The following is a 25173-nucleotide window of genomic DNA, read 5'->3' on the forward strand; positions in this document are numbered from 1 at the left end:
CAAATAATGCTCTGTTGAACAGGCCGGGAAGAAGATAGCGAGGACTTATCTCGCCGCGAGGGGCTCAAGAAAAAGATGGTTTCAAGTAGCGCCTCTCCACCTACACGCTCCTTCTGCCTGCCCGCCCGCCTCGCAAATTCACACGCTCACGTTTCCCCCCCTCGTGACAGCCGGCGCCACGTTCCTGGCAAAGCGCTCGCCACTCATTTAGGGAAACTAGCGATGTGGAGTCATGATCTGGAGCCCGTCCCGCTCGCCGCTCGAGGGGGAAGGAGGCGCTTCCCAGATGCTTTGCCAGCTTTAATTAGATTGCTTTGGAGAGCAGGGCGGGCGACGGAGGCGCGTGAGAGAGCCGGAGACGAGGGTCACCAGTCGTTGTCTGACGCTTTTTGGCCTCGCCGGCGCTCATTCAACACACTAATGCAAATAGAAAACAAAACGATACTGAGAGAGAAAATATGCGCGACTCGCAGGGGATCGGGGCGCAGACTCAAAAAGGTTTCATCCTGAGAGGCCACCGGATGGCGCTAAAGCGATGCTGACATTTGCAACGACAGCAAATAGGTGAGCTTTCCAACAATCAAAGAAGAAAAGGAGACTTTGCAAAGGCTGAAAATATGCGAGGGCTACTTGCGATGCATTTGAATGATTGTTACAAGTTTGCACTGCTACTTCTTAAAAAAAGATTAAAAACAGCATACTGCATCATATCATGGAAAAATATAAATCATGACAATAGTACACTTCGTAATATAACAAAATCGAGAGGTTTCTTTTTAAAGTAGCAAATATTCTGGCACACACACACAATGCCACTTAAGCCACGTTGATCACAAACGAGGCTTCATTTTAAAGCCAAATAGGCGGACCTCTGACGTAAGGCACTTTTAGCCAATGAGAAGCCATAAAAAAAAAAAAAAAGCAAGGACAACCGCCTTGGTTATGTGTTCCGATGCCTCCGCTGCACTGTGAAATGACGGGAGATGTGTGCTAAAGAGTGGCGGCGGTGTTCAAGGCCGCGGGCTGCCTGCACGCCGCGTGCTTCGCTAGTCACAAAGGGAAACCACAGTGTGGCATTAGGAAAAGCGTTGTGCCCATTAACAGCTGCTTCAGCGAGTCTATTAGCTTGGCAAATTACAAAGAGAGGGTGGCGTGTGGCAACTCATTAACCCAACAGCATGATTGCTCACGTCATTTTCCCGCGAAACAAAAAAAACAGACTACAAAAGTCCGGTCGTTCAACCTGTGACCTCGAGGACTCAGCATCGACACGGACATGAAGGGAAAAAAACACACTTTGGTATTCTTTGTATTGACAGTAAGTTAAGATACTTTCCACGAACAAACCCATTGAAGCACAAAAAGGGACGTTTTTCAGCAAATAGCTGCGTCCGTGTCCACATACAAAAAAAAAAAATCTATCAGTGAGTATTCTAAAACACATGGAGCGCAAAGTATAGTTGCGTAAATGTCAATATTCATCGATCTGCAAATCGTCCTCGACAAGCCAAGCCAGATGAGGCAGCAACTCCCAGCAGAGCCGAGATGGAAGAAGCTCCCGATTGGACGTTCAGGGTTTCATTCATATTGCTCTTTGATTTTTTTTTTGCCAGCCGGCGCGAGCGAGCTTTTGGAGTTATTGAGTGTCAAGACGACACGCATGAGAGTCAGCACGTCCCCAAAGTGGCCTGGTTAGAGATGGCTCGGGAAAATAACGCCTGTTTAGGGAAATCACGGGGCTGGGAAGTGTGAGGACACATTGCGCTTGTCTTTCAGGGCGGGAGAGGTTCAGGACCCGGCTGGCGATTTTTTAGGGACATGATGAAATTTTGTCGAATGTGGTTATTCTTGTCTCATATTTTCCTACCCTTTTCAAATATTTTCCATCCGTTTTTCTAAGTTCCAAATTATATTTGAGTCCTTTTGTTCACGGGGTAACTTGACATGAGCGTGTGTGTCTTTATCCTTGTAAAAGTGGCATCAATGTTTTGAATGAATGATGGCACATACGTAAGCCATCAAAGTGAGGACACTGTTTGCTCATGGCCTGCCTACGCCAGCTTTTGCCACTTCCTGGGCCAAGAGAGGATTACCTGATCAGCTGCCCACCACAAGCATTCCAAAAATAAATACTGCATTATCTCCTTCGTTCCCTTTGTTAGCCTTTCTTCTTCTTTCCAGGCAGCTGCAGCTCAACTCCCACAAGTCGGCCTGCGTTGTGATGTGGGTCGGCATGCGCTTGGAAAAAGACTCGGCAGCACATACGGTAGCTACAACTTTCATTCATGTTATCCCAACTCAGTTTCCTAGCAACATCTGCCTGCTCTTTGTATTTGGGCTTGCGTTTTGACTCGCGCCCTTGCAATGTTACGTGAGCACCCTCCAAAATTTCAATGAACGGAGATGCCATTAATCTGTTCCAGCAGGGTGAGCGATGGTCCATTTAGCTAGAAATTGATACGTGTCATCCTCAAGTCAAGGCACTACTTTTGGAGTTCTATTTTTCAAACGTGAATGCGAATGAGAAGAACATAGAGAATCGTTTCAAAAGTAATGGCGGTAGGGTTAAAGTGGAAACGATTATGGAAAACAGTAGAAAGTGGATTCCTTTATCTTCTCATTGATTCTTGGTGTGGAGTGTATACGGGTGCCCGCGTGTGTGTGTGTGCCCGTGTGTGTGCGTTACTCACCCAGAGGAAGCCTTGAGGTAAGGATGTGCTGGCTGCTGAGAAGCCCAACACTGCACAGTGAGCAGGATTGTGGATGGCAGCTTGAAGCTACAGGAGACAAAATCAATATTGATTTCTCATACATCACTTCACCACTGTTTTTTTCCCCTTTATTTTTTCCTCCTTCCTTCTTGTTTCCAAGCTGTCTCGCTGCATTTTATCAAAGCGACACGCACATTGGCGCCGGCTCTGACACTTTCCGCAAATTCGATTTGGTTCAAAGCTTCAGATGGGCCTTTGCTAAGGACTTTGTTATTCTGTGAGTGACTGATGACACTCCAGCCTCGTTGGAGGGCAACCACACGTGGAAGTGACATCAAAACTGGCAGCGGGAGTACAAGACAGTCGGGGGCGCTATCTCGATTCCACTTTAAAAGTCGCAGTACAGCGACCCCCGCACAAATTTTCACGTTTTGCGGCCGGGCTTGGCTGCTTACAATGCAAATACCGGGGAATCCCTGTAAATAATCGCCGTAACAAGCCAGGAGTCGGCGGCTAATCTTGACCTTCTAAGCTATGAAAAAAACTCTATCTGCACTGGGCTGATTCTTGTGATTTTCAAGTGTGACTGTCAAACGTGGGACATGCAACAAGCAGTGCGGCTAATCGGCGGACGGGCGGGGGGATTGGGAGGTGTCCGCCTTTCGCTGTCATCTCCCTCACCGGTCAGCATCAATCACAGGTGATTTATTGTCCCCGGCAGACAGGGTCCGCCCCCTTTTCTCTTCTCCAGGGTATGTTTGTAAACAAAAAAGGTCAACGGCTGCTGTTTTCTCCATCCATTACGCCCAACAACACCCCCGCCCCTCCCAACCAGCAGCACATCATGACTGCCTGTCTCCATCATTAAACACAAGTGGACTTTACTCCTTCCTCCGGAAAACTTTTTCAACCTCTCCCCTTATGCTAGTACTGCAGCACATCACAAGAAAGGACGTTTTTTTCTTTAGTTGATTAATTACCAGCCATAGCAGTGGACCATATGGAGGTTGGGGGCACGAGAGCGACTCTGCTGGGAACCGGACCAACGCCTTCCACTGGAGTTTTATCAGCCACGTGAGAATGGCAAATAATTTTCCAAAGCTCAAATTGCTTTATGTTAGTAGTCCCCGGCGTATGTGTGCTGAGAATTGTGTGACTAGACTTTTCAATCTGTCATTACAAGGCAATGACTTGATGGATGGAGGGGGACGTGAGAGCAAACGTAACAAAAAGACAAGTTCAAGTTTTGTGATCGAGGACCACTGCTGCTACTCAAAGGTCAGGTCTGCTACCTTGCTCATTGTCTCATTTATTGACCTGTGTTCGAAGCAAAAAGCAATCCTACCTGGCAATGGGTAACTAGTCACGCCAGAACGTACAAAAAGGGGGCTGAAGCAGGCAGGTGAGCTAATTATTTGTCAATGTGACGAGAGGGCAGCCCGCACGTGCCAATGAGCCGAGACCCCACGGTTTTGCCCTGCCCGTTACCCTGGGAGGGCGTCGGCCCATATGCTGGAGGACAGGTGCTTTGCAGAGGAGCTTCTCAAGGAGATGAATGTCTATGATTAGATTCATTGCTGCGAGCCAGAATATCCATTCATCCATCCCACCATCCATTTTCTATAGTGCTTGTCCTTAGTGTTAGGCCCGTGGCTCAGCTAGAGTTTATCTCAGCTGAATTATGGCAAAAGAACACCCAAACGGTAATCAGTCCGTGGCAGGGACCGTGAGGACAAACAAGCGTCCTCATATTCAGACTGATGAACGATTCTTCAATGAAGCTAGCATGCATATTCTAATTCTAATGTTCTAGCCAACAACATTCTTTACACGGCCTAATGAGCACTAACAGAATATTCCTACTGTTTTATTAAATGGCAATTGACCGGTGATGGCACCCTCGCTTTCCCCGATGGTGCCGCCACCACCTTGGGGCTACATGCAAGACTTGCATTCAAAGCATGCTACATTCCACAAATGGCGAGCGCAACATTCGCCAGCGACATGGCAAAAGAATTGGGGCCACATTAAGCTCCTCAAAAATGCAACAAATATGTTTATACTGTGTTTTTTTATATATATATAAAAAACAGAGAGTAGACAATGAAAGGAAAATGTCATTTCTTCAATTGTGAACGATGCACGATCGGCAAGGGGTCCTTCCTTCACACTGCACGTTGCTGGCATAGCGTGACCAACAACTTTTGTGGTAATTACAAAAACATTGTGGGAGCAATTAAGTCCGATTTTATCATTTAGCGTGGCACACCTGATGGCCCGCTAATGAGCGGCAACTCGGTGGTCGCATTAGAAGTTCCACTGGAGCATACCGATGCGTTTTGTTGCCATTTTTTTTTTTTTTTTGGTATAATCCGTTCGCCTCACAGACAGCAAATGCACACACAGCTGACAGTTGTCACGCTGGGCCGGCAAATTGTTGTTTGCTCATTACGGTATGACCGATACGTGAAGCTCCCTAATGAAGCTCACGCTGCGAGGCGGCCAAGCAGCAAAGCGGCCAAGCGGCAAGGTTGACGTTTGTGATTTGGTCATTTGGGGCGCAGACAACACCACCACCTGCCCATTCAAATTTCGAGAAGGAGGCCCGATGGGGCGGCTGTCAGCAACGAGACGGGCTGAAAAGCGTGCTAATGTCACTGGAGATGCCAATGAGGCCATTTTTATTGCCAGTAAATGTGATGCAAAATTTGCCACGCTGTCGCTATGCACATTCGGAGATTCCCATTTTTCTGAAAACAAGTTCAGTTGGGCCCATCGTACACAGATGATTGTCTTTGTTTTGTGCCTGCCTCCAGCACTCTGCTCTCTCCGGCACAATGATGAATCCATCTTATAAAAGATGAAAATAGCCTACAATGAAGCTCTCAGACTCAAGACTTCCTTGAAGGCCTCGTTCCACATTGTTGCCTAATTAGGGGGCAGGAACGGCAGCACATCATCATCTTTAGACCATTTACATGCCCCCCCTGCCCTCCCCTCTGGGTGGACAATTTATTTAGACGCGAAGTCTACTAACTCTCGGAGGCGCGGCTAAAAGCGTCTCTGAGCCAGTGTAATTGGAACGCTAAATGCCACGGCAACTGATGAAGTCCTCTGCACTCTACATGCAATTAAATAACTTTGTTTTTTGGAGGGGGGGGGGACTATTGGTGGGCTTCGGCTATTTACAACCGCCGTCCCAGAATAGAGGGGGTTCATTTTAGGGCGGAGAAAGTTGACACGATTCCAGTTTGCAGTTAAAGCGAGAAATTACAAAGGGGGGTAGGGGCGAGGATGGAATGACTTCGTCATTAGAGCTGCCATCACAGTCGCAAATTAAAAATCCCAAATCCAATTCTTCATCCCTGCTCCAGCTGTTTAGTGAATTAATTAAAGATTGAGTTGCGCAGCGGGCTGTGATGACATGACAATATTTGCATGAGGATGGCAGTGGAGCTTCTTGGGATCTTTATTGATGCTCTTTTATTTCAACACACTGTAGGTTTCATGTCGGTCATGAAAATCTGGATTTCAAGTCAAACTTTGTTTGCATTTGTTTGATTGCCAATTGAAAATGGAAATGGTGAATGATAAACAAGGGTGATGTGAGCTACAGTGCGGCGTATTAAAGATGAGGAAGGAGGAGGAGGAAAAAGAAGCGGGCCAGCAGCTTCCTAATCCTGATGCAGCCCAAACCGGTTTGTCATTGAGCACTTGAAAGCGTACATGATGAACCCCCCCTCACACACACACACCCTCCCGCACCCCGAGGTATTAGAGCAACGCCGTCATGGCGGGCCCATCCTCGCCTAATGCCTCATAAACTGAGTCGGGCGGGAGCGTGTGGGGAGAACATGAGCCTGCACTGCTTGTACACTCTGTGCAGCTTTGGATGGCTGAAATCTTTGAAGAGTTTCCAAGGCAAAGGAGGAGGCTCTCCGCCAAGGAATTTGAAACTAGCAGCTTCCTCCAGTAAAAGCAGACATTTCTTCAAACTGAATCAAAAAGCGACAGCAAAAGAAATAAAACCTCTTGGGTGGGTTAATGATTTTGCTGAGCGGACAAACTGTTGCCTTTCTGGAGCTTTTTCGCACTTTATTTGGTTTACTAGTCCACGGTCGTGTTTGACACCCGAGTTAGAATGCTCCAAATGAATGTTGGAGTGCATGCAGCACTCTTGTTAGTGCAGTCCATGCCGCAGTCATGTTCTTTGAAGGACCGCCCCCCCCTCCCCTCCAAGCCCCAACCACCTCGGTCCCTCCGGACCCATCTGCCAAGGATGTCTTCATCACTCAAAATGGCAGCGAGTGTAGAGAAAGCAAACGTGGACTAAAAAACAATCAGCGTGCGCCGGCTCTATTAGTGCCGATAACGCCGACGCAGTGTGAGAAAGTTTTCGAGCGAGGGAGGGAGAAAATGAAAAAGATAAACGGGGAGTCCGTCTGCTCGGGTCCCACTCAGCCCCGCTGTGATAAGGTTTATCTGCGCTGGCAAACAAGTCGGCCTGGTCAGCCTCTCTGGTGCTGCTTCCCGTTGTGGGTCGCACATTTTTTGGTGCCATGGCTTCTTTGGAAAAGATTTGGGGCCACGTTGGCCTTTTAATCTCAAATGTTCTCCTTTGTCTTCTTATGTGAGTTTGCCTGCCAGGAGGCGCTGGATGCGGGGTGCGTCCCAAAGGTGAAGAAGCACACAAAGATGGAGACGAGGTGGGACGGGTGGCAGGAAGGGAGAGGAAGGGGGTGGGGGGGGTCAGTGCTTCTGCTGAGTTAAGCCCCTAATCAGCGTCTCCTCTGCATGAAGGGCTTAGAGTCACTCCATTTAATGCCGGCTTCTCTTTAGTCAAAAATCGGAAAGTAATACGGCCGCTAACTTGCTGGCACACGCCACCCCCCCCCCTCCTCCCGTCCGCCATGTTGACGTGCATATTGTGCAACCTTGCAGCTGCACTCACCCGAGTCTGTTAACACACGGAACCATGGCTTCTTATCATACTCTTGACGTTGACTTTATATTAAACATTTGTCAAATTATTTAAACCTCCAATTTCTAAATATTAAGAAGTGAAAGATTTCACTTCAGCAAAATTCCCACATTTATGCTTGCAGACGACAAAATGTCGTTTGTTTGCAGTGGACTTTTGGACGCTGATCTGTTGCCATGGTAACAAAACCTGCACTCACTATTGGCCACCCCAGATTGAAACTCAGAAACTAAGGCTGTGAGGCAGACATGCCAACCACTTGGGCAATGCACTGACAAAGCAGCAGTGAGCCATGAGTGGATTAACTTTACTTCCAACTTCAAAATGGAATTTGGCCAGTGTAGTTCGACGGCATGATTCCTTTTCAGTCATTTCCAATTGAGAGAATGCCAAATCGTATCTTTACAAACAACATGCGAGTATCATCAGCCGGATGCATCTCGTAAATTGACAGTTCGCCGCTGGACTTTGCCGCCGGCGTGCTCAGGTGTTTCATTTCTGAGAAGACGTGCGGAACCCCGCTAGAAACATATTAATTGACTCATCGCCGCTGCTTGCAGTCAGGTGGAACGCACCTTGGTGAGGATATACGTCTGGCGAGGCGTTCTGGGAGGTTCGGACTGATGCCTCACCTACCTCATCTAACCTTGGCCTCCCGCTCTGCGGTGAGGCGAGCAGCAGACGGCCGGTGTAGAGCTCTTAATGGAATGATGAGACATTGATTTACGCTCGGATGTCCCGCAGCCATAAAGATAATTGTGTGATCACTTTAGAACATTCTTCTCAGCTGGCTGGAGTAATTTGACTACCTGCCTGGCCTCATCCGCTATCAGCCGCCGACTTCCGGCATAACCGCATTAGACGGCTTGACAACGTGCTCTGAAATATCACTTTTCAGGGCCCCACAAAGTCATTACAAAGCATTTTGACGGATTTACGGAAGCACTCCCGCAAGTGTGCCTGTGGTCTTTGTCTGATCTATGCGTCCTGACAGCGTGCATTACGAGTGCTGGACTCAAGTCACATGACTAGACTGGAGTCAGACTTCAACTAGTTCAATCTTGTGCATTCTATACACAGAGATTTTGTCAAATAGTAAAAAACATTGAATAGTGGCGGTTATTTGACTTACCTTCCTCTCGGGGGATTTGGTAGCGAAAACGGGCATGTGACAAGCCAGAAGCGGACAGAAAAAAGGTGTTGTCGTCTTGTCCTCGTGCTCGCCATAGAGCCAGCCGGGAGAATTTTCCTCGCCTGAAAAAAATGCAAAGACCAACGTTAAAGTGGGAGTGCTTAAAAATCAAAGGATGCCAAAGCCACTTGGAAATTCTTTCCCCTCTGAACTAGTTACCGTATTTTCACATACATTACAGAATGGACACTTGTTAAGATCTGAGGGATTAGCAACTGAGAAAGCAATTTGGAGGCGGTCATTTTGTCACTTGCTGTCGACTGCAATGGTGTTTCCTTTCGTTCATACCATTTTGGCAGGTTCCACTTTATTTCGTGCTTCGTATTGTTTGTGTCTGACTTTTTCAGGATGGGCCCACTGAGATTTTTGAAGTCAGGCTTCAGGTGGAGATCAGTCAAGTCATCTTTGGGGATGGGTGGAGTTCTACAGGAGCTGGTTCTCCTCTCATCCATGAAAAGACAGCTTTGGAGCGTCCGCGGCGGCGGGCGGCAGCGAACACAAATTAGCCTTGACCTTCCATCTTCCCAACCCGGTAATGATGATGAATAACAGTAAACAACATTAACGAGCCCACACGCAACGGCAGGTGTCCTGTCGACGTCGTGCATGGAGGATTTGTTTTTTTTTTAAAGAAGAAAGGCCACCTTGGTGCTTTTCTACTGTGATGTAACTTTTTCAAGACAAAAAGGGTCAAATACGTTCAAGGGGGAAAAAAATGAAAGAAAAACACCAAAAAGATTTTTGTTTACTGCTACCTAAGAACGTACAAAGAACATGACCCGTGTGCACCCGTGGACATTATGGTAAGAAAACATCAATGCTATTTCTCGTCAACATATTTGCTTCACAAAACGACTGCATGGAACGATTGCGCGCACGCACACATCATTGTGATGAGCATAGATTTGCCATAAAGACGGCCTTAATGTCAGCTGCCTGGTGGTAATTACCGGATGCTTGCGTGACCTCGCGTGCCTGCAGAGCCATAACAACCAATCAGCAAGTGTGCCATCTAATTAGAATTCAATGGATGCATTATTTAATGTTATTTGTATTAATATTTTAAAGAAAGAAGAGCGCAGCCAAGGACACACGGCTAACCTTTGGACACTCACCCGAAAATCAGCATTTTCTTAATTGGGGGGACACACGCGCATACTTTGGCCTTAATTGAACAAAATGCCCCCAATTAACTTAATGTGGAATTTGTCTGCAAAAGTAGTCAAAGTCAAGGTTATGCTCGCACATGCGTGAAAGCGTGTGCAGACACACACACACGTGAGCCACGGAATTTCCATTATACGCTGTGCAATACAGGTTCTAGTTGAATGTACCGTATTTGGCAGACTATAAGTCGAAATTTTTTTCTTGTGACTTATACTAAGGTGCGACTTATAAATATTAAAATTAGAGCTCCGATTGGAAGAAGACGACGAAAAAGAAGAAGTCTTGGTCCACGGAGACTTATGTGAGACCTAAGTAAGTGGACATGGTGGAAAACTCAGAATATTAATGATGGTAAGCGCACCTCCGATTGAAAGCTTTTGCTGATAAAGATTAATTTGCACAGCAGAATTTTTCCGTTAGCCCCCCTCCCTGCTTCGCTTCGACACCGCCCCCATGACATAAAGGCCAAAGATATGGACTAATTAAATACACCAGTGCAATTGATATTTCAGTACGGATCAATGCGAGTGCGGGATCTGTTAATTAAATCTTTGATAATGTTTACTCATCATAAACAGTTGCCACGTTTGAGCACGGCGAGATGGATGGGGGGGTACAAATGAGGAGGCCGCACGCATTTGATAATCGCAGCCGTTTGACAAGGCTTAATTTCAAGGCTGTGCAAACATCCTTCAAGCGCACGGTCGCTGAAAGCCTCTTTTGTTCTGCCGCCTTTAATGGTCGGGAGGACGAAAAAAAAGTTAAGAAATGAGTCGATTCATCGAGCAGATATGAGTCAACTCAACAAAAGAGAACAGATGAGCGTCATATGCGGGGTTAAACCGATGTTTGAACTCGCGCGGTCGCTATGGTAACCTGGCAATCTGAACATAACGCAGATGACAAAAGACCTTGAAGGCCACGTGGGTGCCGTGGATTTGGCGGATGTAGGCATGGGGCAGGTTATTGCCGAGTGAAATTAAGAAAGAGTGTCAGTGTGCCAGCGTGTGTACGCCCGAAAACAGGTCATACGTATACCGTAGAGCAACCTTTTTAGCACCACGGACCAGATTTTTGTCAGACAATATTTTCACGGACCAGTGTTTGATGACGTCACGATTTTTGCGACAAAAACTTCTCAAAGCAATTCTAGAAAATACAAATCAAAATCAAAACATCAATAAATCAAATAATCACCGACTGCACATTGTTTCAGAAGTTACGTTTGAGCTCCAATCCCATTTCAGCAAAAAGAGACCAACCTTTTCCTTTACAGCCAATCACATAGCATGACGTCTTCAAAAGTTCAACAAAATAAAATGATACAACCGGCATAAAAACAATGGGATGGTGGTGCTGAAAGAAAAGAGACGCAGGTGTGTCGCAAAAAACTGTACTGAACATACTCGTGAAAAGAGAAATAGAAAGAACACACACCCTTCAACCCTTGGTTCTGTATGCGAACACCTATGCAACTTTACATGTTTCAAAATAAACGATTGGTCAGACACAGATAAATAAATCGGAAATAATGCAAGTTATTTATACTTTCTAGTGCGACCCGGTACCAAGTGATTTAAGGACCGGTACCGGTCCGCGGCCCGGAGGTTGGAGACCAGTGCGGTAGAGCACGAGTAGGCAACTCTGGTCCTCAAGGGTCTTGCATGTTTTCAATGTCTAATTCGTATTTTTAAAACTTTAAAAATGTATCACAAAATATGTTGCAGAACAAATCCATATTTTAAAAACTTTTAAATGTGACACCACAAGTAAGGGAAAACTGAAATATTTTGAGGGGAAAAATGAAAAGGAAAGTCAAAAATGCACAAACACCATTTGCATAAATATTCACACTTAGCACTTGCGGCAATTTTGCTTTCACTACAACACTCGTCTTTTGGGGTCGAGCTTGATGTGGCAATATTAGCTCCGCTGCTCTTGGCAAAAACACTCCAAATCTGCCCACATAGCGACGGCATCTACTCTATTTTGCCAGGATATGGAAAGTCATATTTTTCCAAGATCAACTCGTAATGTTATGTGATATTAAAGTTTACCAAGGGAAGAAAATAGTACATTTCAAAAATACAACTGTATTCTCAATATATGACACCTTTCACTCTGGAAAGGTCACCTTGGGATTATATTCTCTCCAAAAATGTTTTTGTTCTTAAAAATAGAGAAAAATGATTACTTCTGTAACAATTTCTCTTGAGATTCATCCGTTGTGATCTTTTCAAGCTTTGCTATGGAGGATTCTAGAGATACAACTTATTTGGAGGGTGCATGGTTATGCAATATTGCGGTCTATAAAAGCAGGCAGCCGCGGGCGAGCCCCCCCCCCCTCCGACCCCTCCGTTCCCCACAGCGAGGCTGATTGCATGTCTCAATCATCCCAACAGCCCCTGTCTCTTGTTTCCCCTCCCATAATGCCTCAGCCTCACCGCCGAGACCTAGACCCCAGCTCGGCGGGGAAGCCATTAATTACGCAAGAGGCAAAGCCTGTTAATTAGGCAACGCCTCAGGCTAGTTCATAAAGAGCCCTGGCAAACAGCGGTGGCGTAGTGCGTTAACGCCGTCACGTCAGCTTATACCACAATCAAAAGGCTGCACTTAAAGGCACACCATAGTGGTTTGGGAAACCAAAAAAAGTCACTGTATCATTATTCGCATTTTGAATTGAGTGATATGCAGGACTTGAATACGAATAAAATACGTCCTCAAATTCATCGAAATAAGAAGCGAGCGTCCTATTTTGTTTTTTGTTGACACCAATTTGTTTTTGCCATCTAACGTGGGCAAAGTTTTGTCTTCATTTGAAAGAGTTAAGAAAATGAACCAAGACGACAGGTTGTAACATTTCATAATTAAACAGTCACGACGTTCGGATGGCGGCTAATGTCGTTAAATGACAATTTAGCCAGAAGCCTGCCGCAGGGGGTGCGGCAATCTGCTGTTAATGGCCCGCAGCGCCGATATAACCTTTGACCACCGTTTCTTGAGGCAACTTTCTGCCGTTCAAATGCGTGATGGATGAAAGTCACCCACAAAGATTTGAGGATCAATTGCGGCGCTGGTAAAAAAAACAAAACAAAAAGCAAATATATCAAGCAGATTGTCGAACAAGCGACGATGGCGAGGAAAGCGCTGTGACGGCACACCAGCCGTGAAATTGAATCAGCCACTCCCTGATTGTAATTACACTTGCTTAAATGGGAAGGCAACGTGTGGGCGTGATACAATTAACACCGAGATGACCAAAGCGGCGCTGATTGACGTTCAAGAGGGCTTCTTGTCATTTCCTGGATACATGAAACCTTTTCCAACAACATGATTCAAAATTGCCGTAGATAGTAATTGCAGAATACTTCTGTAGCATTTTGACAAAAAAAAATAACAACTACGAAGACTGAGGCCAGAAAGTTAACAATACACGCTTTGTATTTTATCCAAGGCCTTCGTCTCGATTTTACATCTTTTCGTTGACTCTTGCTTTTAATTGGAATTTGTTTGCAACATATTTACCAGGTGTGTGAATGGCGCTTAGCAAATGAACCTGCCTGCCTTGCCTTACTGAGTGACATTGAAGTTTAAAAGCAGCTAGCTGATGGAGCAATATAAAAACTCATTTGGCTGTCATTTTATGAAAGGCATCTGCCTTTTATTTCCTGACCACAAGGGCGGCACGCTTGACTGGCGGTTAGCACGTTTGTCTCGCACGCTTCGGAGGTCGACGGCGTACCCGGGTTTGCTCAGGGGTTCAGAAAACGGGTGGATAATTCATAGCATGAACTTTATTCTCATAAGGTTACGACATTTTTAGCCTGGAAAAATACATCTGTGAGTACTTTTAAGTCATTATTCTCATAAGACTAACTTTTTTTTCCCGAGCGAAATATGAATTTGTTTTTTGCAACACTTTTTCATTCCCTTGATTGCTTAAGTGGTGCCCGGAAAGTTTGTATCCACGGCTACCTGAAATGATTTTGCCGTGACTGTGCAGTTATTTTGACATGATTCTGGCATCATTTTGTCTCCAACTATCCCCCGTAGCCACACGCTGTGCTGACGCCAGCGCCCCCGTCGAGCCGCCTGCTGCTGGCCTGATAAAAAGGTGGGAGCCGCGGGGAGTGGGGGGCCGCGACTCGCCCGAGCGCTCCACCGGAGAGCTTGCAGATGTGCTGCAGTGAGTCAAGAGCCTGTGGCTGCCACCCGAGGTTGGCATTGTGCATCGGGGGCAGGGGGGGTATTACTTTGCCACCATTTTGTTGCATCTTGGTGTCAAGGAACTATGTTGACATGAGTGAAGGCTTTTCAATTCAATGTCACCATCTCATGGCAATTCAAATCTTTTATTTTGGGGTAGGCATTAAATCCTGCCTGATTATTGTTATTTGGAGCATTATATATCATAAGTAGGTTGCATCATATGAAAAATAAATCTTTCATGCGTGTGTGTGCGCTTCCACTTACGTTGCGCAATCTTGGCCAAGTGCAGCCGGTTGACCCAGGAGATCTTGCTGAGCGGGTTTGGCGTGTTGAAGACCACCATGAAGCTGACGGGACGACCGGACCTTCAGGAGAACAACGACAACAAGACGGGTGATTTGGAAGAGACTTGATTTTGTGGGCAACATATGAGACAACCTGGATTAGCAATCAGGGGCAGACTTTTAATCTTTCCGTTCCATCTTTGGCAATTTGAAAGCCTTTTCACTGATTGGCCGCTTTTGCCATCTCCCCAGACTTGGAGAAAGTTGCATCACGTGCACGTTGATTTGTAAAGGTTTTGTTTTTGTTTTGGGAGATCCAAATAAATGAGAAGATGTTGCCCCTCGTGATGTCATGAGTTTGGGGGTCTGCCAAGTAGCTAAGAGTTGTAGCTCAGACGGCCGAAGGTGGCTGCATGCGAACTCGCTGAGAAAAGTGCAGGTATCTATAGGTAATAGAGAGATAACCGGGGTCCTGGACCACACTTGGCTGTCTTATTGATTTTTAAAGGGACACAAGATGCTGCCGTTAGATGAGGTCAGAGAAGCGTGTTCCCTCGCTATCGATCATTCTTTCTTCGTTGAAGAAAAAAAGAAAATCCCAAGCATTGTGTTGCTTTCAAAGCTTTTGTTCTCGGTGCTGGCTGAGCTAATTCACAACATTTCTATTCGGTGACACTCTCATTCCATGTGCATGTCCAAGCAAGAAACTTAAAAGTTTATACTTGGAAATAAACAGAAACAAATGAGTAGGAGTAATCCATCGTCGAGCAAAATGTACAGATGGCGCCGGTACCCGCCACAGATCAGAAGATTTCACAGGACGACAAAGGCCAGCCTGTCAACACAACATCCGAGCCGTGCTGGATGACAGACGCTCATAAGAAACAATCGCTCATTAATCTGTCTCTCGGGCATTCATGCCGTAACCGGGACAAACTGCTAATGGAAGACGAGCCATACATTAATAATGCACTTTCTGTAACTGCGTGATTTTCTTTTCGACAGATGGATTGACAAGCAGCCAAAGAGCGAGCTGGCAAACTCGACGTGGGCTAAAAAACAAGACAAAAAGAGCTCTTGATGTTTCCGCTGTGATTTTGCCGCATCTCCAACTTGAAGACAAACACCTCCACCAAATTTTGGCCTACCTTTGGCTGCAAAACCGTTTTTTGTTGGTTGTTTTTTAGGAAAAGTTTGAAATCACTCCGTAAACCATTAACAGGTTTTTCTTTTCAACTCCCAACATCTACAACGATTTGTAATTAAGGATGGAATTATAATATTGTTTTACTTTCATATACCAATTAGGTGCAAAAACAAAACTCAACCCGAGTTTAAGCATCTCAGATTTGCGTATTGTTTGTTTGCCAGGACATTTCGCCATCAGGCAGTTTCCGAGTAATGGCGTATCCCTTGTTCCAATTATTTTGGTGCTCTGATAAACAATAAACCAAGTTCGCTTTGAACAGCGAAAATACATTTAAAAGTTTCCCGGAAAAAGCTTTTTGGTCTGAGCACGGCAAAGTGCCCGTGTCAGAATGGTACCAGCTGAAAATAAACGCTGTTCCCCTGCAAAAAGACATAAATGCACTAAAATCACCTCGTCCTCTTGTGGCAAAAAGCTGGACATCACAAGGACGACTTTGATGGCAAGAAGAAAGCCAAAAGGAGAGATTTTTTTTTGTGCGAGGCCGACAGGTGGAAAAGAAAAGTACATTTTTCATTTCATGGGACTTTAAGTTTAATACACAGAATTTTCTGTCAGCAGGGCAACCACTGCATGCTTGTCACTCCAAAGTGCCCGAGTGCGGGCGGGTAGTCGTCATTCATGGCAGCTTGTGACAATCACACATGGGAAATGGCCCAAGGTGAAGGCACACATGCACGCGTGTGCAGGCACACATGCACGTGTGTGTCTGTGTGTGTGTGTGTTGCATTTCATCATGAGCTCGGAGCCCAACTTGACCTTGCAGGTCCAAGTCACGTAGCGGCTCTCTTGCTTGTAACGCCAACAACAAAAATCGAGTGAGTGAGCAGATGGTTGTGGCCATGAAGACATGTGCGTGCGTGTGCGTGTGTAATTAAAGTTTGAAAGTGTTTTCGGAGCCATGGAATTATGGCGGTGCACCGAGAAGCCTCCGATTCCATGGCCCGGTCCGTGTCTTTTTTCAGGAGCGTGACATCTTTAACTGGTGTTTAATGGCGTTGGAGCACAAGTGACCGGCGAGGCCACAGCACTCAGCGCTCATCATTTTCTCACACAGCCTTCTGACCTCTGAAAGCGAATGCCTTTTTTTTTTTTTTTTAACTTCAGGTGTCTGTCATCTATTTTTAACACTTAAGTGTACCATCAAACAGAGTCCGGCAAAATGATCTGACACATTTGTAGGTTTAATAAAATGCAAATAAATTAAACAAAATGGCATTATGTGTACTTTTTGAAAATAAAAACAACGTTTTGTGTTTCTTGTAGTTTGATAATAAACATCATTGATATGTTTGGGAGAGTATATACAGAATATCGTACCTAAAATTAGTTTTCTAACAATAGCTTACAATGGTTTTGTAAAAAAAAAAATAATAATAATATATTAACAGTGCAAAACTACATAAAGGGAAGACAAGAGGTTTGTTATTCTCCATTGCATGCCAATTGAAGTTGTTGTTTGTCTTTGACACATGCCGTCTCCAAAAAGAGGTACCAGAAGATGACGATGCAACGGACAAGCACAAGTGTCATTCACACTATTTGCTGTCTAAATATAGCCAAGGCAGTTTGCGAAAGACGGAGAAGGAGACGGAGGGGGGCGTGTGAGGTAAACGCAACTGCTCACTCAGTTGGATTCTTTTTCACAACAGCTCGAGCCCACAGGGCCTGCGATGTGATAACGCGGCCTCTGATTGGATGATTGACAGCCGCAGTGCATGCGCGCCACACTGGCGGAAGAGATGAAGGCGCTGGGAGGTAGGGGAGGCAGAGCAGGAGGAGAAGATGGAGAGGGTGGAAGGATCCAGCTGATTTATGACGGCAGGTGAGCGGAGAGGCGCAGGCGTGACACCGATGCACAAGGACACGGCCGCACCGGGACGGACGCGCGAGATAGCGGCAGGCCGACATTTGCTCGCTCAGTGAGAGTCTGCTCATCAAGAAGACGCCATCATCAGAGCGGAAACATGCTGCGTAAGAGTGTCAACGTGGATTAAAGGGGACATATTATGGGAAAATGTCTTTATAATTGCTTGGATACAGTCAAGTCTGGCTATTCTCGGAGGATGTGGAACGAGCCCTGCCACAAAGGAAGGCATTCCTTCACCGCGAACGACCACACACATTGTTAAAGTTTGATAATGGTGCAAGTTTATGATACATACTCCCAATCATAATTGAGCTCAATGGGAAATATTTTCAGTCAGTCAGCATTAAAAAGGAGTAACAGTGATTCTGTGGGTAAGATAACGGCTGTCTTCTGTCCGTCCACCTTTCACGCCATGCATCAAATCTTTATAACGGCCCGTCAAAATGCTGCGCCCGCTTCGTTTTATGTTTGTGGAGGCGGGTGGATGAATAACAGTTGCGTGGCAAAGCTTCCGAGTCGTTGGCGGCTTGAAGTTGCGGCGCTCTTTGGACTGACGGCAGCCTGCAGCCATTGACCTGCTGGCACCGGCCCTGAATTATTTTCTGCCTCCTCCACTCTGCTATGAAATGTTAATGCAAGAACTCGTATTGAATGTTTGGGCAGGGGCTAAATGTCACTACCCGCCCCCCATCTCCATTTTGGGGTCGCCGCATAATGCATGTGGATTAGCACCCACTTTTTTTTTAATAATGCATCGTCGGCGAAAACACGGCACGACTTGATCTTTGACCTCATCTCCCTCAAGTATTGCTTACAAAACCTGCACTTGCATTGATTTTTATTGGGTGGCCGACCGGGAGAGAAATGCTGGCGGCTATTTTATTGGCTGTCAAGTTAATGCAAACTAACTTGATAAACTGCTTTAGACAAATACAGAGTGAAAAGCAACCTTTTTGATTAAAACTAAAAATGAGCGTGCTGTTTTATTTTAGTGTGTTATTTTATCTTCTCATTCGCTGCTGCTTGACTTTTAATAAAATCCGGCCCAACGAGTTGTGCACAAGCACCGGTACTGGTAGAGGCTCCAGTACCCGATGATGGAAGTTGAGTCTATTTCCTTCAGATCAAATCGCTGCAAGTGGAGAATGGCAGCGAGTCCATTTTCATCCACGCCTCTCTCTCCACTCCTCACGGGAGTTACGGCGCAAAGTCATTGTAGTGCCACGTAGTGCGCGGTCACCGAGATAAGATCACAAGGAGTCTCCGAGGTGTGTGTGTGTGTGTTAGCGGGGGTGCATTATTTGGGCGAGCCTCTCTGCCTGGATGAACTTCCAATGAGGTGCCATTAGCAAAAGGAAGATAAAGCGACGTCAGCGTTGAATGAGATTTGAAGTGCGCATCGGCGGCTCCCGCAGCGGCGCGAGAAGGCGGCATATTAATGAAGCGCTGTCACACACAGCGGCCTGCTCGCTGCCTTTGAGGAGGCGTGTCGGGATTCTCCCCACGTACGCGCTGTTTGCGGTGTGCAGCCTGTGATGTGCCTGCCTGACTGCAGAACGTCGCTCGCGGCCAGACAGGAAGGCAGCCGCTTGGTAGAAGAGGGAGGTCCCTGCTGCGCTCCCACGCTCTGGCGCGGTCATGCGCGTCGCACGCCGAGTTCTTTCCGATGCCAAGTAGGCCTTTGTACTTTGTGAGATTTGTAGGAAATGTTCAAATGAAAGTTGAGATGGAGACGTTTGGAAACACATGATGGAAGCAGCTCATGCCGTGAAAAGCTGAATGTTTTGTAATGCGTGTAGATGCCACAAGATGGTGGCAAAGCAATTAAAACAGAGCTGATCGTAAAGTACCGACAATGTTGAACGTATACGATCATGAAGCCGTGTCACGTAAATGACTATCAGCGGTTTCATGATTTAAGACAAACAGCTCATCTGCTTTCTTGCAGTAAATTCCCACAAATGACATGTAAACATTTTGGCGAGGAGGCCGGCAAAATCAAGTCAAAGTGGATTTGTTTGTCCACCTGCCTGCTGTTTTGTGCTCCCTTTGTAATCTGCCATTGCCAGACCCTGGGTAGCGTCAGAACGGGCGCCCGCTGTGCAACCTGTCACCCCCCCACCCCGCTCGCAGCGCCCGCACCGGCAGGTTGCAACAACATCACGGCACAATTCCGTTGTAAGCACGCAAGCAGAGTTGCTTCCATGACCTGGCGGGAGTTGTCTCCCCTGCAGTTGGCTTTGTTGGCTTTTACTTCTCCAGACCAATTTTGTGGAGTCGCCATCTAGCATTCGGGCTTGAGGTCTGCCTTCACTTCATTTAACAATACTACAAAAATCTTCTCTTTCCTGACTCTCTGGATTATTTCTAGTCTGCTGCATATTGGGGGAAAAAAGTCCCTGAGTTTGAAAAGCCCTCTCTCAGAAAACGGGGATCCCGCCCTTTCAAGGGACTCACGCGAGGGCAACATCTGGAGCCATCAAACACCTGCGTAAGCAGATCGGCCCAGCAAGTCCGCTGTGACAGTTGACGAGGGAAGCGGGAGACGCGGATGCGACCAATGTGTACATTCAAGCTGTCACTTCAGCTCGGCGCCGCGGGCAGTCGGCCCGCTTCGAGCGTTTCACTGCGGAGCTCAATCATTACATTTTCTTCTTATTATTATTATTACTCTTTCTTTCAGAAAGACTCAAGTGTCGACATCGCAATCAGTGTCCTTTTTATCCCTCACCACGCCGCATCCTTGCTCTTTCCCCCGCCAAAGGCGGAAAAATGGGATCTATTATCCAACGCCATTATTTCATTTTCCTGCTTCCTACGTCGTCCAAAATAGCACATTTGTTAGCTGCACACAAGCCATTAGGATTACGCTTGCTATTTTGTTTGTTTGCTTGTGGAAATGCTTTATGGAAGAAATTCAGAGTGTTTAAAGAGGCAAAAAAAAATGGCACAAAACCCAGCACGCATCACAAGCGTGATCCAAGTGTGCCACATGTATGTCATGCTTACACACAATGACAAAGACATTTTCTGCAATTTTTCTAGCACGCAAGGCTCAAATTTGGGAGCAGTCTGCCAAAAGCTCTTGTACAATATAGCAAATATCTCTAAAGGACCACTCAAATAAAAAAAAATAAAAAAATGACTTTTTTCAGGTATGGCTTCCTGTGACATTTTTGTGGGTCTACAAAAGGTCATGTCGTTCAGTGAACATGTCTTAAGGGCTTGAATTAAATACAATGTAGGATACTGTAATTAAAAGTTCAAGATTGAACTGCGTGTTAAAAGTAAAGTACAAGATTAAAATAAAAAAATAAAAAAACTATGTTTACTGGCATACCAGTGTTTGCTGGGTGATATTTGACTCACTTGTCTGGCCTCCCAGGTAGCTGCAGGCGTAAGCGGCATTTGTTGGCACTCTGGATCTGCTCTTCTTTGATGCGAATAAGCCTCTGCAGAGCCAAACACCAGTCCTGCGCCACGGTGGTGTTCAGGTTCTTTGATGGGAGACAAAAGCAAAGCGGAGTTACAAGGGGGCGGGAACAAACGGCACAGTCATCAGATGCCGTTCGAAAAAGGGCCATTGGAATTTGGGAGGTGATTGCATGAAGGCTCTTGTGTTACATCACACCACTGTGGACTCTGTTTGGTGGATTACCTGGAGTCCTTCTTATCATTCTACTGCAAAGTTGACTCTCATCATCCCAGCATGCTCACTTGGCAAACTCCAGGTCCCAAGTGGTTTGAATGGCTTTGGTGCGAGTCAAAATTCAATTGATCATACTGTCATCAGAATTTGAAAGGATGCAACTGGCGAGTCTCAATCAATTTTGCCTCTTTGGCTGGCAGAGCAGCAATCTCCAGAGGACAATGAGTACATTCTTGGCACATGAAGGCAAAACTGCCACCATTAGTTCAAGAGGCTCTTCTGTGATTGCCAGATATCACCTCCACCCGTCTTCTGCCCGCACTATGCACCACAGTGTCAGCTGCAGACTGTTCTGATTTTTAACACTGCGGGATGAGTGGCGGACTCTGGCATCAGCCTTGTATCGCCCCTGCCTGGTTGATGAAAACCTTTTTCTATTTGACAACACTATGGTTTGAGCAATACAATCAAGGCAAAAGGAAGGTTTTCAGTCACTAACTATGGAGAAGACAAAATGTGAATACGATTTCATGAATGCAAATATGGCGAAAGTAATTCCTTGCATATTACTTTTTGGAATAAAACAAATGATCTGTGAGAAAAAAATTCAATTGACGTTTAAATCCTAAACGCACCTGGTAGGTCCCCTCCAGGGTACCCACAAGTAGCGTCACGTCCTCCACCACACAAAGGTCATGCTGAAGCTCCTGCAGTTCTTGGTAGAGCCGAGGAGGACCCAGGATGGATTTCCCTAAAACATTCAAAATGGTCGTCAAGACTACAATAGATGACAGAGGAGAAATCAACGAGCAAAGAAATGACTTAAAACACTTTGGAGTAGCCAATTTTCTTTTAACACTTTATTATTCATGACTGCACTGCACACTCTGAATAGCAGGTGAGCTAATATTTTAGAAAATGAGCAACGTGCTGTGCACATGAAATAACGTCTGGAATACTGATAGATAAGATTTGAAAAATGATTTCCATCGTGTAAAAGTATTCACATACTGTAAGTAGGTACGACAAAGTTGACATTTTGACAATGCCGAGCAAAGCTGCTCGAGCACGAGGAGAACATGCAAAATCCACAGAGGAAAACCAGACCCCAAAGTGGAACTCCAGACGTGCTAACCGCTAATCCTGCATGTGAAATGATGTCAAACAAGAGTAAAATGCACTTCCTCTAAAGAATCTACGTGCTCTTGGCTAACGGATAAGGATTTGGTAGACACGGAAAACAAATAGGAGCGGTAGTTTTCACAAACTGCAGAGGTAGAAATGAAAAAGGTGTGCTGCGTAGCGGCTGGATCGATCTTCATCATTATGGAGTGGAGCTCCAGCCATGGAATGTAGAAAGTGTTATTTGGGCCTATGATGCCCTTTTCTGGGCCAAGAGGAGCGCAGGTGTCTTATTAGACGCAAAAGACGGCATCGATTCGCAGCCGGCGCTTCAAAGTCTCGCTTGCCTACTGCCGCCAATCGATGGCGCGCCTCCGCGAGTGCCTAATTAAATCGGCAAGGTGCATTTGACTGCAGAGGTGTCGCGCACCGTCACTGCCAGCGTGTAATAAACAAAGAGACAGATCACAGGGTGCTGTATGCGGGCTTAGCGACCCCTCCCTGAGGACTTCTTGTCTATCCTGGTGAATGGAAACGGGAGGATGTTTGGATGGCCTTGAGATGTTCATTTAAGAAGCTCTATGGTAGGGCTTTGCTTTTAATAGCATCCCAGACGTGGGGAGCCCGAGACAGCCGCCGTGCGTGTGAGGAAATCAATGGGTGGGAAGAAAGAAAGCGCAGGATTGCATGGACTTGTTCACAGGCGGGACGAAATTTTTTTCCCCTCAATATGGGATTTCTAAGAGGCTTCCTGCACCTAATTTCGGGTTACTCCCAGAAGAACCAAATGGATTTTGCTACATTGGTTACTTCAGTTCATTGGACATTATGTGCCGCTCCTTCTGGTGTGTGCAACTTGGCCACACGGAGGCAAAACAATAAAAACATATGACGGACAGTAACCGTGGTTCTTCGATGAGGATAAAGAAAATGTCTGAAAGTCTTGTTATATTTTCTGTCAATACATAATAGATTTAAAGATGTTTTAAGAACATGGCAGTGATGCTGCTTTTCAGCCCATCTATGGCGTTTTGCAAAGTTTGTTAACATGAAGGCAAGCAGACTTTTGTTGCATTTTTTTTTTCAAGAAATTATTCTTCATAACGACCAATTACGGCTCATTTGGTTTCTGGGTTTGGTCATGTGGTGTTTGCAAGCAGTGCCCTTAAGCAATGTGATGTTAATTTTATTTGACAGCCAGCGGCACAATGGCCGCCCCCAGAGATGGATTTTGCTGCTTCATACATACGCCACTAACAATACTCATTAGAATACCCTGTTTTGATTAGTGGGGTTGCATAGCGTAAAGGACATTTTGGATTTAACTTTCCCATTACGCGTCGTACAATAAGCGTGTTTTTCCAGGCGAGGTGGCGACAAGCATTTTTAGACAACGAAAACAAGAACTAAATCATGAAAATATCAGATTAAAATACATCAAAAAAAGAAAACATGAGGCCGCCATACAGTGCGGATGACCAGAACAGGAGCACCTCTGCCTCAATTTGAGCTGGGAAAAACCCTCCCGAGGTGAATGTGCTGAGTTGTAATCCAGCGTAATCCCGTAAAGACGGGATGCGGGTTTTCACGCTCTCAAATGGCCGTGCGCGGGCAGCCGCCAGCCGGGAGCGCTCGCTCTAAACATCGGCTTTTCTGCAACTAAGTCGCACCAGTGTGACGGCATTCACGCTCGCCGATGGATTTCTAGTCTCTCCGCGGGAACAGGTGAATGTAAAGCCTTGTCTGATCCGCATCCAAAGCCTGCCGAAACACATAGGACGATGAAGGCACTCCAATGAGGAGGAGGAGAGTAAGATTCGCACTCGGTGGCTTTGTTCTCTTCCTTCTAAATATTTCTAACATTCAATCTGGTCAAGCTGTGTCTGAATCTCTTGGCCGCCAGTTCCAAACTAACGCATGGGGCCCTCTACCTGAAAAATGGCGGTACAGTCCGGCCAGATTGATGACGGCACTGCGGATGTGTTTGTGGTCTATCAGAGGGAAATGAGCCGGCGGTGACGGTGCGGCTCGTCTAGCCTGGCATCTCTGTCCGAGATAAAGCGGGTCAAGGCTGGCGCCGGAACAAGTGGCCGTCATCGCTGCAAAAAAATCTGTCCTCAATCAGAGTGACAAGCAGAGCGGACTCATCTGCAGCCCTGCGCGGAACACTCGAGGGCAGGAACAGATTAACCGCGCCGAGTGAGCGTACGTGATGAGATCAACTCTGGGGTGTCCAAACTACGGCTCAAAGAACATTGGCGGTCCACACGTCTCAAGATGGAATTGATGAATCAATCTGACGGAGACGCATATGCGGCAATTGGATGAAGCGGTTGACGCTCGGGCTCACCTGAGGCCTGTGAGCTGCTTTGCCGCCTGCTCGCATTCTGCTGGTAGACAGCGGGCTCCTTGCCCTGGGAAACATCCTGGCCCACCTCCACCACCTGCACCTGCTGCAAAGGGGCGCTCCACTTCATGGTGTACTTGGGCCCCACCGGGACCAGGCTGCTTATGTCTGGAGAGCCCCTGGTGGGGACAACATTGCAAGCATCTGTCAGAGATCGATCGGCCCACTTTCATTTCCACGTACAAAAAAATACGTTTCCGGAATTTCAGCACACAACGGCTTGAAAATTTGAAACTGAACCGGCCGCTCATATTTTTGGTTTTATATCCTGAATTGGTACTGGTTCTCCGGGTGTTTTTGGCGGACAATTTTGTGTCTTCTGTATTTTTGCAATTCCGATGTGGCGCATCACACGTGTTGCCAACCCAAACTAG

At 46.3% G+C, this 25173-nt stretch overlaps 1 protein-coding gene and 1 long non-coding RNA gene across 6 annotated transcripts in view; one reads left to right on the forward strand and one right to left on the reverse strand.

The window, feature by feature from the left end:
- The window catches only part of arhgef10la (Rho guanine nucleotide exchange factor 10 like a), a 57099-nt gene that overhangs the window by 11193 nt on the left and 20733 nt on the right, over window positions 1-25173 (reverse strand). For all 4 annotated transcript variants that reach the window (XR_015861286.1, XM_088389491.1, XM_088389490.1 and 1 more), the window contains 6 exons: window positions 24743-24918; window positions 21906-22021; window positions 20991-21118; window positions 14525-14625; window positions 8825-8946; window positions 2691-2777 (listed from right to left, as the gene is read on the reverse strand). Coding sequence is in view for 3 of the 4 variants with exons in the window: in XM_088389491.1 (XP_088245617.1) it covers window positions 2691-2777; window positions 8825-8946; window positions 14525-14625; window positions 20991-21118; window positions 21906-22021; window positions 24743-24918 (730 nt within the window). In the remaining variant the exon portion in view is untranslated. The remainder of the gene's footprint in view (window positions 1-2690; window positions 2778-8824; window positions 8947-14524; window positions 14626-20990; window positions 21119-21905; window positions 22022-24742; window positions 24919-25173) is intronic.
- Window positions 278-16903, forward strand: LOC148391207 (uncharacterized). Of its 2 annotated transcripts, none has more exons than XR_015861287.1 (4): window positions 278-564; window positions 2182-2266; window positions 9232-9416; window positions 15550-16903. It is a non-coding gene; the product is annotated as an uncharacterized LOC148391207 (long non-coding RNA). The 2 variants fall into 2 exon arrangements; XR_015861288.1 differs by lacking the exon at window positions 15550-16903 and adding an exon at window positions 14105-14933.

This window comes from Syngnathus floridae, chromosome 11 (genome assembly GCF_059516105.1).
Source record: "Syngnathus floridae isolate MCC-2025c chromosome 11, RoL_Sflo_1.0, whole genome shotgun sequence".
NCBI classification, from domain to species: domain Eukaryota; kingdom Metazoa; phylum Chordata; class Actinopteri; order Syngnathiformes; family Syngnathidae; genus Syngnathus; species Syngnathus floridae.